This window comes from Drosophila persimilis, unplaced genomic scaffold (assembly GCF_003286085.1).
Source record: "Drosophila persimilis strain 14011-0111.01,24,50 unplaced genomic scaffold, DperRS2 tig00000002-arrow-pilon, whole genome shotgun sequence".
Taxonomy (NCBI): Eukaryota; Metazoa; Arthropoda; class Insecta; order Diptera; family Drosophilidae; genus Drosophila; species Drosophila persimilis.
In genome coordinates, this window is record NW_020825289.1 from 18,409,647 (window position 1) to 18,426,880 (window position 17,234).

Consider the following 17,234-nt stretch of genomic DNA (forward strand, 5'->3'; position numbering starts at 1 on the left):
ATCTTCTTCCAACCATTAATACCTCTTATATCCCACATTATAACCAGTAACGAGTAACGTGTGTCAGAATTGTTGTTGTCTTTACGACGTCGACGTCGCTGCGCTGCGCCAAAACCAAAAATCCAAGAGAGCGAGCGTCAGGGTGACCATTTACGGTCAAACAATTTCATTAATCTATTAAATTTAATTTTTTAAGGTATATTTAGGAAAAAAAGACATAGAAACTTCTATACGTAGGTTTTTTGAATTTTCGCTATATCAAATCGTGCTTTCGTGCATCATTCATTCCAATGGATTGCATTTAAATTCTTGTCGTTCATTCACTTTGAAACAATTTCTATTTGGCGCGCACCACTCGACTCTTTTTGCTCTCTTCAAACGTTGCTCTCTCGCGGTTGTGTTTCGAAACAACAATAACAAGTTTGGTTCAATTTCTTACATTTTTTGTTGACGTTTTTTGTTCAATGTTTTAGACACCATCCAAAAAAATAAAGGGAGTATTTAAAATTAGCCAATATTATAGACAAAAAAATTATTGATTCATTTATCAGCTAATACTAGTCCTAGCTAATAATATTAAACCGAATATCAAAAACAAGAAATATGTATGATGGAAAAGAATAATTCACAAATTTTGTTAACTCGTTAATTTATTTGCGGTATATTTTGAAAATGAGACGGTATATTTTGGTATATTTCAAACTGTCAGACGGTATATTTTATTAATGGGTCCGCGGTCACACTGGTGTGTCAGAATTTGTTGTTGTTTTTGCGACGTCGACGTCGCTGCGCTGCCAAAACCAAAAATCCAAGAGAGCGAGCGGTGGTGCAGCGCGATGTTTTTAAGCAAAACTTGGTAAACAAATTCGTTGATAAGATATATTCGCTGGCCGACGTCAATTCTCGTGCGAAAGTTTATCTGCCTCTCCCTCCTTTCTTATCTCATCCGAAAGTGTATATGTGTTCCAGCGCGGATTAAAACTCGGCTCTGCTCCCCCGCTCTCCCGCGTACGTGCGTGTTCGTGTGTGTGTGTAAAAAGAAGTTTATTGGCTTAACATATTTTTACAAAGGGCCAAAGGGCGCAGCCTCTCTGACAAGTGAAGTTTTTGCAGACTGAACAGCAGGTGAAAATTAATTCCCAACAAAATAAGAGAGCGAGGGAAGAACAGTTAGTTACAAGAAGTGAAGAAGAAGCAGCTCAGCAGCAACTCCATCGACGACGCGCGGGGCAAAAAGTGACGCATAAGAAACGTTGCTAATTACAAAAGGTAAACAACAAAAAACAGAAGACACAACAATAGTAATGGCACACCCCCGCGGTCTTCATGTAGCGCAAATTGCTCAATTTTCATTCCTCCTACGACGCAGGCTGCGTAGTAGAGTTTTCCCGTTATTGTGTGCGACGCAGCGAAAATGTTCATTCATAAAAAACAGTCCACCCCTCACACGCCCCCCCTCCCCCTTGTCTGTGCAGTTGCTTTTGTCTGGAAATAGTTCAGAAATATTTGTACCGAATAAATTATCATGCCACGCCCCGGAGCCTCCGCCTGCCTTCCCATCGTTTCCATTTCGTTATTCAATTGGGTTTATCGTGGCATGGGAAGCTCAATTGAGCTTTAACTTATTTTTGCGAAATTTTCATTAGGCACGAAAGATTTTCAAAGGCGATTAGATCAGATATTGGCCCCGTTGCCATATGGCAGACTGTCGGTCTGGTGATTAATTAGGCGAGAAAGATATCATCGCTTTGGGGGTCGAACCTGGAAATACCCTTGCAGATATAATGGCTTACAGGGCGAATAGAAACCATGGAAAACCAGGTATAATTATTTAATGGTTCGGCTTTGATTTAAATGTAAAAATAAACGGGTATTATGCGACAGAATTGTCCTTATTGTTTTTCAGCCAAAGTAAGGGCTGTGCAGCACTTTTATAACTCCTACCATATTCTATCGTACCTCCACTAAGAAATGTAATATGGTTTTCTGTATCCACTGCTGCTTGATCACTAAAAGTGCTGAGTTCTCGTAGGTACGAGAAGGTTCTCTGCGTTTCAAACTTATGAGAAATACCGTAGGACCCCCCGAAAAGAGTATGATAAATAATTCGATTTCGTCATAAAGTTGTGGATGAAATGTCATTTTAAATTGGGGCTGGCCCCCCCATCGTCCGATAGGGCACCCATCGGGACATTCCAGCGCTTATCGGCTGCAGAGCGCATTTCCTCACCGTGAGCTACAATATCCATTCGTCACTATTGAAAAGGAAAACAATCGTATCGAATTTATGGGCAAGATGTCGCCAAAATGCAAAAGTCAAGCAAAATAAATATACAAAAAAAAAACAAAACAATCAAAATAACTCGGTGACATCATTTTGACTAATCGCCAATTTTAGCATTTGAAAAACGGCGGCTGCTGCTCAGCACCCATCTCCACTGGCCAGAAAGAGACAGTCTCGGCGGGTGGAGAGGTGAGAGGCAACGAGAGCGGGGCCCTCGGCTCACACGAAGAGCAGGTGCTAAGCCGAAGGCGCCGACGAAATGTAGAATCAAGCCCAGCCGACACGAGCCGAGCGTTGGAATTCCAACACCTACACCCAGAAGCGTACGTTGTACATCTATAAACAAGCAATAAATAGATCGTTTGAGGGTGTGCGTGTCACTTGATAGTAGAAAATTTCACTTTCACAAAATTGCATAGATTATTTCAGTATCGGAATTCGCATCAAATGAAACGTAGGCACTATTTATATCAATTACAATAAATCAAAAGTGGAATTAGTATGGAATTAATGATTGTACGCGGTAAATGGGTAAACAAACAAACAAAATGTGGCTATACATACATACATATGAACGATGGTTACCCACAGCTATTCGATGTTAGTCTTCTATTGTTTGTTACTTAATTGATTCCGTTCTCTGATTACAAATTGTTTTCTTGATAGCATCCTTTGACCTTCCGTTGAATTCAATTAGCTTGAACATATTTGGGGGGATGGCGGAGGCGTAGGCGGGGGCGGGCGCCCAATGCATTGCTCCAGTTTGATCTAGCTCGTTGATACGCTCCCAAACACACGGATGGGATAGCCTAGTTTCTTTTGGTTAATTTTGAGAGCGACGAGCAGTGCTCCAGATTCCCAGATACTATTTCTGAGTGAGTGCGGCACACGTTGGCGGTTGCTTGAGTTCGGTGTTGGTTTGGTGGAAATGTTGTGAAAAGCTAAATGAGGCGTGACATGAAAAAATAAAGCACACATACACAACATAGAGCGAGAGTGAGAGAGCAAACCACCCACAACAAGACAACAACAATGGGAAAAGAAAGAGAACAAAGGGAACCGACACCGAAACAAGAGGGCCACGCCACGGAGTAATTTCGGCCTAGAAACATTGCTCTGCTCTGCCACAACTTGTCCCCAAAACCAAAGAAGCACATGAAACACAAAGAAAGTCAAGGCTCCGGGAGTCGCAGCAGTTGATACCCTTGCCGGGTCTTTCGTTCAGTCTTGTTCCTGCTGCAAACATCTGATGAAAATTGGAATACCGCCGTGGAAGAGTATACGAGTTGAAAGTGCAACCTCCACCGCGACCACGAGAGCGTGAAGAAAGGAAAAGTGGGAGTGCAAGGGGATTTATGAGAGGGGCCATCAGAGAGTGAGAGGATGGAATAGACAATTAACCCTTTTTTTGTCTGCTGTTTTGTCTTGCTTTGAAGTCGTTCAAGTCGTGCAATGGGAGGATGGGGCAAACGGGGGGGCAACAGGGTCACAGAACTGGCGCCTGTCCACTCTGTGTGCTTTAATTAGTTTATAAAACAAGAGACCGAGCTAAATGCAATAAAAATTAATCGTTTATGCCCGTAATCGCATTTACTCTGCCCTCCTTCGCCCTCCCGCACTGTTCCGAGGCCATATCCAAGAGCCATTCATGTATGGCGAGAGGGATTTCCATTACAGGCGCTGGCTAAACGAGATTGCAGGCAAGTGGAGCGTGAAGCCTCCCCGCCTGAAGCAGGCCCCGGATGGATCAGGAGGATGGTTATTTTTAGACAGAACCGAGTACACCTTTCCCGGAATCCACACCAACACTCGTTTCACAAACATTTTCAGATTACATTTTCACAAGAGTCCCAATTTGCACACACAGTAAAGTCCAAACTCCTTATAGATCCGTCAGATGTAGGATCTACAGCAGGGCTGGCCACACGTTCCGAGGCCACTAGAGCAAATCACGCAGCAGCAGGAGCAGTTGCCACAGCAGGTTCCACAGCTTTCGCCATAGCAGGGGCCCCCGCACGGTCCGGAACAGGGGCCACGATAGGCCCCACAGCTCGACTTCAGGCTTCTGGTGCAGTACCAGCGACGACAGGCTCGACAGAAGCGTCTGCAGCAGGGCATGATCTTTGGCTAATCAGGGGTATAACGTCAATCAATCGGAGAGACTACCATCCAGGACTCACCTTATGGTCTTTACTGTGGGCGGAAATTGGGAAAGTCAGACTGGCCCGAAACTATTGTTAGTTGTAGATTTCAATGTCTACTTGATGATTTCCATATATGTATGTATACAAAACAAAAACTCACGGAAACAGGGAAACAGGGAAATATCCATCTAAATCGTTTAATCTTTTGCTTTTGTTTGTAAACATATTTGTGGGAAAACCACAAATATTTAGAAAATTAACTTCCGCTTCAGTAAAACGTGCCAATAATTGAATTTATTGTTTACAGTACGATATTTATTGCTGTTTATTGGTTATTGAGGAATTTGAATGGGGCTGAAATCGAATCAATATTAAATGGTGAAACGCCTATTGAAAATCGTTTTATGAGCAATTTAAATCATTAATATTTCTCCCAGAAGAGAATTCAGTAATAATTTCTTTCTTTCTCTGATTTCTTTTTTGGAATCTTATGTCATAAGCTGCATTGATTGTTGAACATCTCGGACAATGCCATTATCTGCGACAGTTTGCATTTTAAATCTCATTATGGATTTATGCAAAAACTAAGAAGAAAAAAAAAAGAATGTAAGAATGAACGTCAAAGAAGCGAAACGGAATGCCAGACGATTGGGTAGTAGAGGTCTTGGTGGGTCTTGGTCTAACCACTCGTGTCCACTTTAGCCCTGGCCCCGCATTGATTTGTTCTACGATTCAGCTGCGGCTTGTGCTTGTCAGTTTTCTTTGCCGCAACCTCTTCGAATTCGGTTTCAAATTCCATTTCCATTCCCATTCCTATTCCCATTCCGATTACAGTTGATTGACTTGCCTGTGGTCGCTGACGTGAGCAGCAGAGAGCGGGAGAGCGGGTGAGTGGGTGAGCGGCAGAGAGCGGCCCGATGCCAAAAGATTGCACAGAAATTGCACAATTATCTCTGCCCCCAAGGCACAGACAGACATCGAGAGACAGACATTGAAACGAAGTACTGTATATCTTATCGTCTGCGGTCTATTTGCTTTGCAGATCGTTATCACTGCCCGTCTGCCTGCCTGACTGGCTCGGGCCTCCAAATAGATCGTGAAATGAGAAGAACTGCCCACACGGAATGCTGTTTATTTGGATGTTCCATTTCGTAAGACATTTTGTGTGTGCGCCCCGCGTGGGCAAAGTTTCGAGTGGGAAAAGCCCATGCGGACACCCCTACCCGCCACCCACTCTTCATTCCGGCCCTCTCTTGTTTTCTTTTCGTGTGTCTGTGTAAAATACTTTGGCATACATTTTGTTGTTGGACTCGTTTGGGCAATTAGCTTACCATTTACAAAAGGTTGCAGCTTGAATTTTCTATGGGTTTTCCACTCACAATATCTGAGGTTTGTTTATGCCAAAAATAGGACGTGACTCCTCTGACTGGGTCGCAAATTGTTAGATAGAATCGTTAGAATCGTTCACTCATCTGTGCTAATTATACAAGGGATTGTCATCGGTTGGATTGGATGTATCATTCATTGTCTGGGGGGCAGTTGTCACACCCCGAGAGATCTATATCTGTCCAAAGCCAACTCAATCTCCTCCTATCTCAATCAATTGCTAAATCGCTTACCCAGAGATTATTTGCATATTTCGAGAGGAATGTGTAACTGGTTGATTTACGGCGTGGGCGGGTGGCTGCAGGTGCGGGCCTTGAACCAATAGACGTGCTAATTTGCTTATTCAATTTGTAGCTTGGAAAATGTATTTATTCAAAGTGGAAATTTAGATTTTATCCATCACTTCGTTTGCTTCTGGCAATGCCAGCAAACAGCCTCTCCCAACAGGAGGAGTAGCGGTAAAGCCAAGAGAGCCAAAGCCAAAGCTTTGCCAAAGCGAACGAGAGAGCGCCTTTAAAGTGTGGCGAAGAGAGCCGCACACTGCGCAAATAAAGTAACCCAACACCGATCTGGCAGACTGCAGGGCATCACGCCTTGCACTCTCTTTTCTCACACAGCAAGACGGAGCTTATCGCATTTTGCATATGCCTCTGTCCCGCTTTCGCTCACTCACTCGCCCATGACCTTGGCTGGCGGCCGATCGACTGCGCTGCGGTTTTGCACCAGTCGAATCTATTAGAGATCCATAGATAAAGTAAACTCTTGCAGCGATGGACGCCCGGCTGGAACTACAACATCAAACAAGCAACGCCCCAACTGGGGCTCAAGGCCTAATGCCACGGCGGGGGGCTCATTCCCACAAAATCCCCATAGTGCTTGTTTTCTGAGTCCCTTTGGTAATCCTTGAGAGGCAGCAACAGCGGCATCCGACGACTAATGGGGCTTTGTGGCGTTCTGGAATGTGCATTTGCATTTCGCATTTACCATTTGAGTTGTTGTAAGTGGCACAGGCAGCGCACCTCCCTCCCCCCCTTGAGGCTCCCTACAGTGAATGCTCCCATTTTTGCACTGCACACATAATTACTCCGTGTGCATTCTGACGAGGATGATGACAGTTCTTAGCCTCTAACTGGGACACAACTTCCTTCCAGCTTGTGCTTCTGATTCTGTTTTCTTGTTTGTTGTTTTTTTTTTTTTTGTGACGTGGCACATCGTCACCGTCACCGTCTCCGTCTCCGTCTCCGTCATCTCTCCTTCGTTTTGTTGGAAGAGTTTTTGTTGTGTTCATGAACTAATTTCAGTAGGATTTTCCTGGCTAGCATGGGATCCAGAGGTGGGTCTGGGACTGGCTGTGGAAAAGCAATCAATTATGACTTTTGGAGCATATGTACCTGCATGCCTGTGTGCAAAATTACAGGCACATCCCCGTACAGTGCATCCCCGAAAACCAAGGACTGATTCACCACGAGCATAGGCAGATGGGCCCTGTGGTTCATCTATCGAGCGTACACTGTGCTTGTGTATATCGAAGTTTGGCTAAATTTTTCAATTAAGACCGTAGCACTACCAGTTAGTGTCTGGCTGCTCCAGCCTTCTGTCTCCTTTGGCTTGCCGCCTGAAAACAGAAAGGTTATTGCACGGCCTGCGATTTCAGTCGATCATCATTTTTGCCAGACATGCAATCCACTTCTGGCACGAGCTCTGTTCTGTCTGCCTGTTGCCTCGTTCCAGAACGGAAAGTCAGGAATTTTTCACGGAATGAAATGAAACGAAACGAAATGCCTTTCCCCCGTGCCACCCGTCCTCCGGTGGCTTTCTGTGTGCGACTGAAATTGCAAATTATGTGCCCGGTTATCATCGGTGGAGTTCTGTTCGCCGCTTTGATTTCTCTGGCACGCAAATGGAACACAGCCAGGACGAACAGGACACCCAGATCCGGACACGGCCACGGACAACTTTCTACCGAAACTTGTTTAATTTCTGTTGCGGGAAAAAGCGCAAAAACAAAGCAAAGGCAATGCAGAGGGAAGAACTTTGAAATCTTTTGATGCAGGTCCCTGGACACGCCATCGTCCGTGTTGTCCCCCATAACCCCTCCCTCCCCCCTCCACATAGTTCATCTATGCGGTTTTTGCTCCGGTTTTTGCTACGTTTTTCTGCTCCGTTAGTAAATTGAGCATCTACGTGAGCTCCTGCTCCTGCTGCTGCTACCTGCTACCTGCTTCGGCCCTCCCTCGGAGTAGGGTGCATTTGGGGTCACTCATGCAGTGCATGGATGAATGCTTATTTAATGACAAATCCTTCAATGTCCCCTGCTATTCGGGAAAAATGAATCCGCTTTGACAGCAAAAGTTAATTACAACTTTTCGTAATCTCGTTTAAATCTTTGTATATTAAGAGTAAAGTAAAGTAAAGGTAAGGCAGTAAAGTAGAGTAAAGGCAGAGTAAAGTCGAACTTCTCCATAACGAACTTCCGTACAGTGAAGTTTTCTATATAACGAATCTATTTCCAAAACACGGAAATTTTTTTCGGTTTTCAGTAGGTTTTGATCTCCTTACAACCAATTTCCTTAGAGCGAATATATTTGTACTCAAAATGAGTATAGTATCCGTCCGTCCGTCCCTATGAGCGACTAGTTCTCAGAGACTATAAGAGATTGAGCAACGATATTCTCTATCCAGACTTCTGTGATATGACACTATTAAAAGTGTACTTTAAAACTTAAAATAAAATATGCAAAAGCATACAAAATTACCATATCTACCAGATTGTCGAATCTGGATCATTATTATGGTCAGAATGAAGAAGGCCATTTCATTCTCTCTCGATCTCGCTCTCTAAAACACTCGTTACCTGGTCTGCTGTGCCTGTTGCGGTTATAGAGGTACAGTTGCGGCCGTAGCAGCTACTCACAATGTTCCCTCTCGTTGGCCCTACGCCTGTACGATCTCCCTACTGAAATTATTTTAATTGTTCGTTTCCTACCAAACTTCCCGAACTATAAATGTGACGCCATAAGTTTTCAGTTTGTAGAGGCAAAGGTAGAGGCAGAGGCAGAGGTGACAGCAAGCTAAGTTTCGAAGCGTACGAGGGAGAAGGCAAGGGAATTCGCTGTGGCATAGGGACACTCGGAGTTTGAGGCAAGTGGTTGGATGGCAAGATGATTGGAGATGTATTGGCTTCCCTTAACAGCCTTGAAGCCTTATGGAAGTTCGACTGTATTCGACTATTCGTTGCTTGATAGCCTCTCTATTTTGCTGCTCTTTTGCTATCGTAATGTAAGGTACTGACAGCTTGATAGGTTTTGAGCGAAGGTCTCTTTGATATTTCCTCCTGATTCATATACGATATTTACTCCCCGCCCCGCCACGCACATCACCCCATTTCCATGGAGCAAGATCCAATTGCAATTTCCTCCGGTAATGAAATTCGAATCTGTGGCCATCGACGCAACGTTTGCTGGCTGAAAGTTGCAGAAAAAGTTCTCGTCAAAGTGTCGTCTGCAGAGCAGAAAAGTTTTGCGGCATGCTGTCCAGATTAAATCCACTTAAATGGCGACTAAATAAAACAGGCAAGAAATCTGCATGAATTGTGGCCCAAAAGCAGCCACAGCCACAGCCACAGCCACAGCCAAAGACCTGGAAACAATTGCGGTTGGGAGGGCACAAAAGTGGCAATTGGGGAAATCCCATTTAAAGGGGGGGAAACGTGGGGGTACGCTGAGGTGTCATGAGAACATTTTGCAATGGAATTTATATGCATATATGTATGTGTGTGTGTGTGTGTGTGTGTGTGTGTGCTATTTAGTATGTATGCATATGCTGACAACGACAGAAAAAGAGAATTTTTTAGTGCAGAGTTCTCTGAATGACACAAATAGGGGTCCTCCTTTGCCCTCTGTGTGTAATCGGAGGGCGGCCACTTGCCACAAACTCGTCCGAGAGGAGCAGGATGTCATCGCTCTGGGGCTAGTAGCAGCGGCGTGAACGGGATCAGGAGCAGTGGCAGGAGTCCCAGCTGCAGCAGCAGCAGCAGCCCCTGGCAATGCGGAATTCCCTCACCACGCAACGCTCTCCTTCCCTCTCTTTGTGCACTCTTTCGCTCTCTCTCTCTCCCTCGCTCTTGCTCTTTCCTTCCTGACCAAAACTCGAAATTATTCAGCCAGGTCTTTCTTGTTGCATACTTTCGTGCGCCAATATTTGCAAAGCTCCCCAGCACTCGCTTCGTGCCCGGCGAATACGTGATTCTGTGTGTGTGTGTGTGTGTATGTGTATGTGGGTGCATATGTGTACACTGAGAAAAAAAACAGGTACTCTACACTCTAAAAGTGCGGCTCGAGCTATTTTTGTATCATTTTTCATTTGAAGAATAAAAACTTGTATTTTTATTTCGTTCAGTGTTTGTTATGTGTTCCTATTTCGTATGCCCAAGTGGTGGAAAAGAAGAGCGCCTTCTGAGTCATTTTCATCATCATCATCATCACCATCACCAGTGGCATCCTGCGCCTCCTGCTCCTCGTCCTTGGTCGGCCTCATCAACTCCTCATCTTTCACACAAAAAGTTTGCAGTTTTGGAAATTGAATTCCGTTTTTGGTCGCCCCCCATCTGGGTGGCGGGCAGGAAAAGGAAGCAGCATTTAAATGGAAGGACTTCTTTAAATTGGCCAGCAAAGGACAGCACAGCATAGCACCAGACATATATGCGTTTTGTGAGACAGGAACTGAAACCAGATCTGCAAAGAAAAGTTCTCCGATTACTCGTTGCTCTTCATTTATTTTTCGAACGAGCACGATGACTCACAGGCGTTGTCTTTCTCCTTTTGTCAAGGACATTTCAAGTTACTTTTCGAGAGGCAGGCAACTGGGACTGGACCCTACTCTGGCACATGGAACTCTGTAGTTGCAGGGCCTCTACTTTGGCACCAATCTAATGAGTCGTGCAGCGATTGAATGATGCCTGATTGCTGTTTGGCTTAGTCCTAATCTGATTACCGGGTATTTTGCAATTCGAAATGCTTCCCTATATCCTTTTTGCCGCCCTGTGAGATGGAAAATCAATTGCAAGTCATGGAACGGGAGGCGTGATGCGACAGCAACTTCTGAAGTTCTTCGTTGCATGAATTATGCTCCCCATTCACTCGCATCCTTCGGACATGCCAAGGGAGGGAGGAAGAGTGGAGTGGTGAAGTGGGGAAGTGGATCCTCTTGTCGATTAATTGGACTGGCAAAGCGGTTTATGGCGGCACAACTTTTGCGTGGGTGGCTGGATTATTAAATTTTTCATTGTTCCAATCACTGCCTGGAAAAAGGGGGGACGAAGGGGAGCCCTGCCTCTGTGGACTGCTCACTTCCACTTCCGGCGAATGCCACAAGGGAGCCGACGCGTGCCACAGCGTGCCACAGCGTGCCACAGCGCCCGGCGATGCTGTGGCTGCCGCCAGCCAGACGATAACGACAACGACAACGACAGCCCCCATTGGAGGATGTCGAAGGCAGACGCCAAACACAATGGAACATGTAATAAAAAATAGAGGCGGCAGCGGGAGCTGTATGTGTCCTGTGCCCCGACCCCCCCGCCACCCGCCCCGCGCCCAACCGATGACCCAGTTTGTTGGGGGGAAAGGGGGGGGCAACTATTATTATTATTGTGTTATATTATAATAAGTAATGTATGTGGCATACTTTTTAATTAAATCCACAGGCACATCAGAATGGAGCTGGAGCCGCGGGTGGCCATCCTGCAGGATCTGCGTCTACAGACCTTCGATTCCATACGCTTCGCCTCGTACAGGACGGCCTCGAAGCTGCGCTACATACAGAAGTCGACCAATCTCCATTTGGTGGACATATGGAACGTGATCGAGGCGTTCCGCGAGAACGGACTGAACACCCTGGAGCCGCAGAGCGAGGTCAGCGTGGCCCGGCTGGAGACCCTTGTCTCGTCGCTCTATCACAATCTGAACAAACGCCTGCCCACCGCCCAGCAGGTGCCGGTGGACTCCAAGGCGGGTCTCTTGCTCAACTGGCTGCTGGCTGCCTATACAAGGTGGGTCGTCACCATAGCACCATGGCTCCATGATTCTCATTTTTCTTCTCCTTTTCTGCAGTGATAACTCGGGAAAGATACGTGTGTTCTCCATCAAGGTGGCCCTGGCCACCATGTGCTCTGGCAAGCTGGTGGACAAGCTCAGATGTGAGTAGGCTTCAGCTTTACTCAAAGAGAGATCAGATCTCATCTGTTCGGTTCTGTTCTGTTGCGTTTGCTGCAGATATCTTTTCACAGATTTCGGATGGAGCCGGACAGCTGGTGGCCTGGAAGCTGGGGGAATTCCTGCGGGAGGTGCTGGCACTGCCGGCGGCCGTCTACGAGTCGCCCACATTCCACTACAAGGAGGGGCTCGAGGAGGAGATCTTTCCGGCGGAGAACAAGGTGACGGTGAACGATTTTATGGCAACACTTATGTCCGAACCGGGCCCCTCGTGCCTCGTGTGGCTGCCACTGCTGCACAGGCTGGCCACCGTGGAGACGATTGTGCACCCGACGATCTGCTCTGTTTGCCACAAGGAAAACTTCACCGGATTTCGTTACCGTTGTCAGCGGTGCCACGCCTACCAATTGTGCCAGGAGTGCTTTTGGCACGGCAAGACATCGCTGAATCACCAAAACGATCACGAGGTCAAGGAGTACTCGAGCTACAAGTCGCCCAGCAAACAGATTGGTCACTCGCTGCGCAAGAGCTTCCGCTGTGTGCCCGAGAAGACGACGCAAGTGTTGCCACGGTTCCCGGACCAGCCCGAAAAGACCCTCAACCTGTCGCACATCGTGCCGCCCTCGCCCTTGCCCTCGCACAACGGTTTCAACGATCCCACGCTGGCCCTCGCCGGCGTCCACCACGGCCACCTCCCGCCCGGCATCTTCGACCGCTCCAGCACCCTCGACTCGCGGGCCACCGGCCGCAGCATAGACAGTGCCAACTGTACCGGCGGCGGTGGCGGAGGCGGCACCACCATCTCCCGGCTAGCCGCCGCCTCGGCCAACGATGAGGAGCATCGCCTGATTGCCCGCTATGCGGCCCGTCTGGCCCAGGAGAACCGAGCCGTGAGTAGCACTATCCAGTGATCCAGTGATCTTCAAAGCAGAGCATCCACTCAGCCAATCTGTTATTCCCGCAGCCCTCGAATATGTCCGAGAGCGCCACGCCCATCGGCACGGACAACTCGCGGGCCCAGCGCGAGCTGATCGCCCAGCTGGAGTCCAAGAACAAGGAGATTATGCGGGAGATAGCCCGCCTGCGTCGCCAGCAGGAGACCGAGCAGATGGCCCCCGAGAATCCGGCTCTGATCAACGAGCTGCGCGCCCTGCGCCAGCGCAAGGGGGAGCTGGAGGGCCACTTGGGTGCCTTGCAGGACTCGCGCCGCCAGCTAATGGAGCAGCTGGAGGGACTGATGCGGATGCTGAAGAACCAACAGACTGCCTCGCCCCGGTCCACGCCCAATTCGAGTCCCAGGTCAGGCAAGTCGCCACCCATGCCGGGCGGCGGAGGAGCCGGCATCCTGGGCACCTCGCCGATGAGTGCCCTGCATGCCCAGCAAATGCAGCACCCCATGGGGGGGCCCGGAGTGAGGGTCACCCAGCAGCAGATGATGCAGGCCCAACAGCAGCAGCAGCAGCAGCAACAACAGCAGCAGCAGGGACATGGCCACGGACCCTTCAGCCAGAGCCAGCTGGAGCAGCTCAATCTGATCAGCAGCGACATGCGCAGCGCCTTTGCGGCCAATGGCAGTGCAAGTGAGTAGGGAATGATGGGAAAGGATTTAGGTGGCGTTTTGTGCAAAATTGATTGAAAGCTGATGGCAGAATTGGTTCACGCGACGGTTTTTGTTAAGGTCAAACAGTCGGATAGATATTAATATGTATTCTTCACTCAATGGCCCCTCCTCCGCAATCGGGGGAGGGGCAACACCACCCCACTGTGGCACACCCACCACAACACACACACCGTACACACCACAAATTTCTTGAACGCTTCGCCTTCGCAGCGCCACCGCCAATGCGCAGCACCAGTCCCAGTCCAGCCGATGCCGAGCTCAATGAAGCCGCCGATAACATAACCTCGGCCATATCCCATATGGTCAGCGACCTGAATGCAGGTAAATCGTTGGATCCGCCCACGCCCACGCCCCCGCTCTCCGCCTCACTCTTCTCACTCGCTCTCTCTCTGTGTCTGTATCTGTGCTGATCCCCCGCTAAAGCTTCTCTGCTGATGAAGATTTGCTGTTACCGGCAGTTGCCTGGACTGCTCTTGCACCGCAATTAGAAGCACCCAAAATGGAATGATATTTAGTAGCACTTAGTAGCTTCTAGAGCCAACACCCGCCACTAGCCACCTGCTCTCCTCTCACTCCACAATCCACTCCACTCACCCACCCACCCCCGCCTCGAATGGAATGCTTTTCTCTGTTTCTGTGTGCGTATGTTTTTGGGTCTCTCTCTCTCTCTCTCTTTGTGTTTGTCTATCGCTTTTGCAGGACGGGCAACGGGACATGGACAAGGCGGAAGCTCCCTGCCCCAGGCTCGTTTCATAATGCCGTTGGGTAAGTTGTCCTGGTCGCTGTCGTCGCTGCCAACGTCGTTGCCCTTGCCCTCCTCCTGCTCCTTCTGCTCCTCCTTCTTCGAGGCCTCCTTCTTTGAGCCTGAACTCAATTCTGTTTTTTTACTTTTTGTTTGCTTTTGATTTTAGATTATTTCCCAAATAGACGGCATAAGAAAAAATGCTGCAAACATTGAGTTGAATCCACCGCTCTACTTCTTCTCTGTTCCGTGGTTTCATTTCTTTTATAATTTTCCCTCATTTCTTGTATGTCAACTAAACGGGAAACCCAAAAAATTCCAAAAAAAATCATTAAACTGAAAATGAAAATACAAATAAAACCTTCAAGAATATCGACACATCGAGGGCGCCGAGTCCTCGGGCTCGAGTCAGTGCGAGTGCAACGAGTGCGAGTGCCAGGTGTATGAGGAGATCTTCCGCACCGACGGGGAGTACGAGTGCCAAGGGGCGCCACCTGACTCCGATTCAGATATGGATGATACCCGCCTGTCGCCGGTTCATTTCGATTACACCTTCGGCCTCGGCGACGAGCAGTCGCAGGTGAACCGCATTCTGGGCTATCGCAACCATCCCGAACTCTTCATCGACGATGACCAGGCGGGGTTCCCGGCCCTGCACGAGATCGGTGAGACAATCGATGAACTGCAGTTGATAATGCACGCTTATATCATGAAGTATAGTTTGAATATATAATCCGTTCGTCGTAGGTTACAAGATATAACCGTCGTTCAGGTAAAATATAGCTACAAAATATTCTTAGCCTTTGCTCTAGAGTCATCTTCTCTCGCTCACTCACCCTCAACCCGCTCGCAGGTAGCTGTCTAGGTTCCACTCCACTCCACTCCACTCTATTCTACTCTATTCTGTTTAGATCTCATTACGGATGCACTATCAATCGTATCTCTATACATATATATATATCTAGCTCTCCGTCAGCCCATTCTCGTTAGTTTAGATACACTCGTATTCGTGTTTCATGTGTTGGCTGCTTGTCTGAAAATCTGAAAGAGGAATCGAATGAATTATCTTTGTTTTGGTTCGTTCTGGTCTTATAAATGACACTTATGTTTACCGCAAACTTGATACAATTTCAGATTTCGACGAATCTCAATCATATAACCAAGAGTGGACCGAAAAGGTAAAGGATTTCGCTTCGAAATCCTCCTCAAACTGATTATTGACGTTGTTCTTGTCGCCGTATATCTTTACTTATGATTTGTACTCCTATTACTACTCGTACTATGCACTCGATTCAACAATCATACTCGTATATTTGATCTATCAACATATATATATCTCTCTATGTATATCCTGTAGCTAGTGTAGTTGATTTCCCCTTTTCGATTGCCTTTGCATGCCAGAGTTTACTTGAGTACGGCTATATCGTATGTTTAACATTGCAGTTCATCATATTTAATCGAAATTTCTCCCCTCCTCCCCGCAGGCAAATGCGAATAGCCAATGGCAGGAGCAGTTTGCACAATGGAGTCTTAATTCACAAAATAACTAATTCGTCTCAGTGGACCAGTGAAGGCAGAGCCGGATGGGTAACAGCAGCAGCAGCAGGAATGCAATGCAGAAATGCAGGAATGGAGTACACTGGAGTGCAGGAATACGAGGCAGCTGATACGACGATACGAAGAAGACGACTCTCGCTTAGCTTTTTACCCTAATTCTTATGTTGACTTAGAGCAATTTATTTATTGATTATTTTATGGAGTAGTCGTAGCCTACACTACCTTAATCCCTACAATTTATACTTTTGCGGAGTGGTTATTAACATATATTTATATGATTATTTTATGCAAACACACGGTAGACAGTAAAGAAGCAATGAATAAGACTCGCAGTTGCACTGCACTTTTAAGTCGCAAATCTCTTGAATCTCGTGGAAACTTTCGATAGGAGAATGGATAGATCGAGGGTTTTTTAATTTAGGTTTTTACGATTTCGTATTTGGCTTTTAGACTTTTAAGCGCCTCCGTAAGCGGATATTTATTAACAAAGTGAAAATCAAACACGTAATGCAAATACAAATACGATATAGACATTTAAAAATGTACTTAATACTAGATACTTATTTGTTGAGAAATCAAAAACAAATTCTAAACGCCTGATTCGTGGTAGGTCCAGATCGGCAATCCAATATAATGGATATGAAATATACACTTTGATATACGGTAAAGCCAATAACTATTTAAAAGAAAAGAAAATAAATTCCAATCCAATGTTGAACACTAAACCGAAACTAGGAGCATGAACAGCATCGCGATCCATTTCGATTTAATTTCTATTATTATCACTTATAATATTCATTCATACAAAATGTTATACAATATAATCATATAAAGCATAGATCACGAGATAGAAAACGAAAACAAAAACCATAGAAATTTATAGAAAGTATACATTAAATACTGAAAAATATTACAAAATGAGAAAACTAAATAAAACCACATTTTAAACAATCAAACAAACAATTTTTTAAATTCCTTATTAATGCAATCAATGGCGCATCTTAGCCTCCATCGATATTCAACCCAGCCGGAATAGATTTTTCACTATGCTGGCCGAACCAATTTAATTTCGTTTAAGCGTAAAGGGGAAAAGTTATGAGTCCAAGGTAATAAATAATATTAAAATTTGAAAAAATCTAAGTGTGTTTGAATGCGCGCCCAATTAATCGTATCTTATCGATATATTTAATACTCTTTACAGCACTGACATTCCTCTTTCTGATGTGGTTTGCAGCACTTCACCTATCGGGAAATCATCGGTACAGTGATATCGGTGTTCTTCCAGCTCTAG

The 17,234-nt window shown here is 46.3% G+C and overlaps 1 protein-coding gene and 1 long non-coding RNA gene across 10 annotated transcripts; one reads left to right on the forward strand and one right to left on the reverse strand.

Moving 5' to 3' along the window:
* The first annotated feature begins 811 nt into the window (after positions 1-811).
* LOC6592190 (dystrobrevin beta) lies at positions 812-16,847 on the forward strand. 9 transcript variants are annotated; one of them, XM_026986650.1, is made up of 10 exons: positions 812-1,269; positions 11,516-11,860; positions 11,922-12,007; positions 12,084-12,913; positions 12,988-13,603; positions 13,855-13,965; positions 14,344-14,409; positions 14,755-15,051; positions 15,521-15,564; positions 15,871-16,847. In XM_026986650.1, the coding sequence occupies exons 2-10, from the start codon at positions 11,526-11,528 to the stop codon at positions 15,934-15,936; spliced, it is 2,451 nt and encodes an 816-aa protein (XP_026842451.1). In that variant the 5' UTR covers positions 812-1,269; positions 11,516-11,525; the 3' UTR covers positions 15,937-16,847. The 9 variants fall into 9 exon arrangements, with proteins under 9 accessions (XP_026842451.1, XP_002017760.1, XP_026842452.1 ...); XM_002017724.2 differs by lacking the exon at positions 812-1,269 and adding an exon at positions 5,561-5,579; XM_026986651.1 differs by lacking the exons at positions 812-1,269; positions 15,871-16,847 and adding exons at positions 5,561-5,579; positions 15,134-15,158 and having other exon boundaries at positions 15,521-15,556.
* On the reverse strand, positions 4,104-4,619 carry LOC113565200. The gene is made up of 2 exons (XR_003408516.1): positions 4,465-4,619; positions 4,104-4,411 (listed from the first exon to the last, which is right to left on the reverse strand). It is a non-coding gene; the product is annotated as an uncharacterized LOC113565200 (long non-coding RNA).
* Positions 16,848-17,234: the final 387 nt, after the last annotated feature.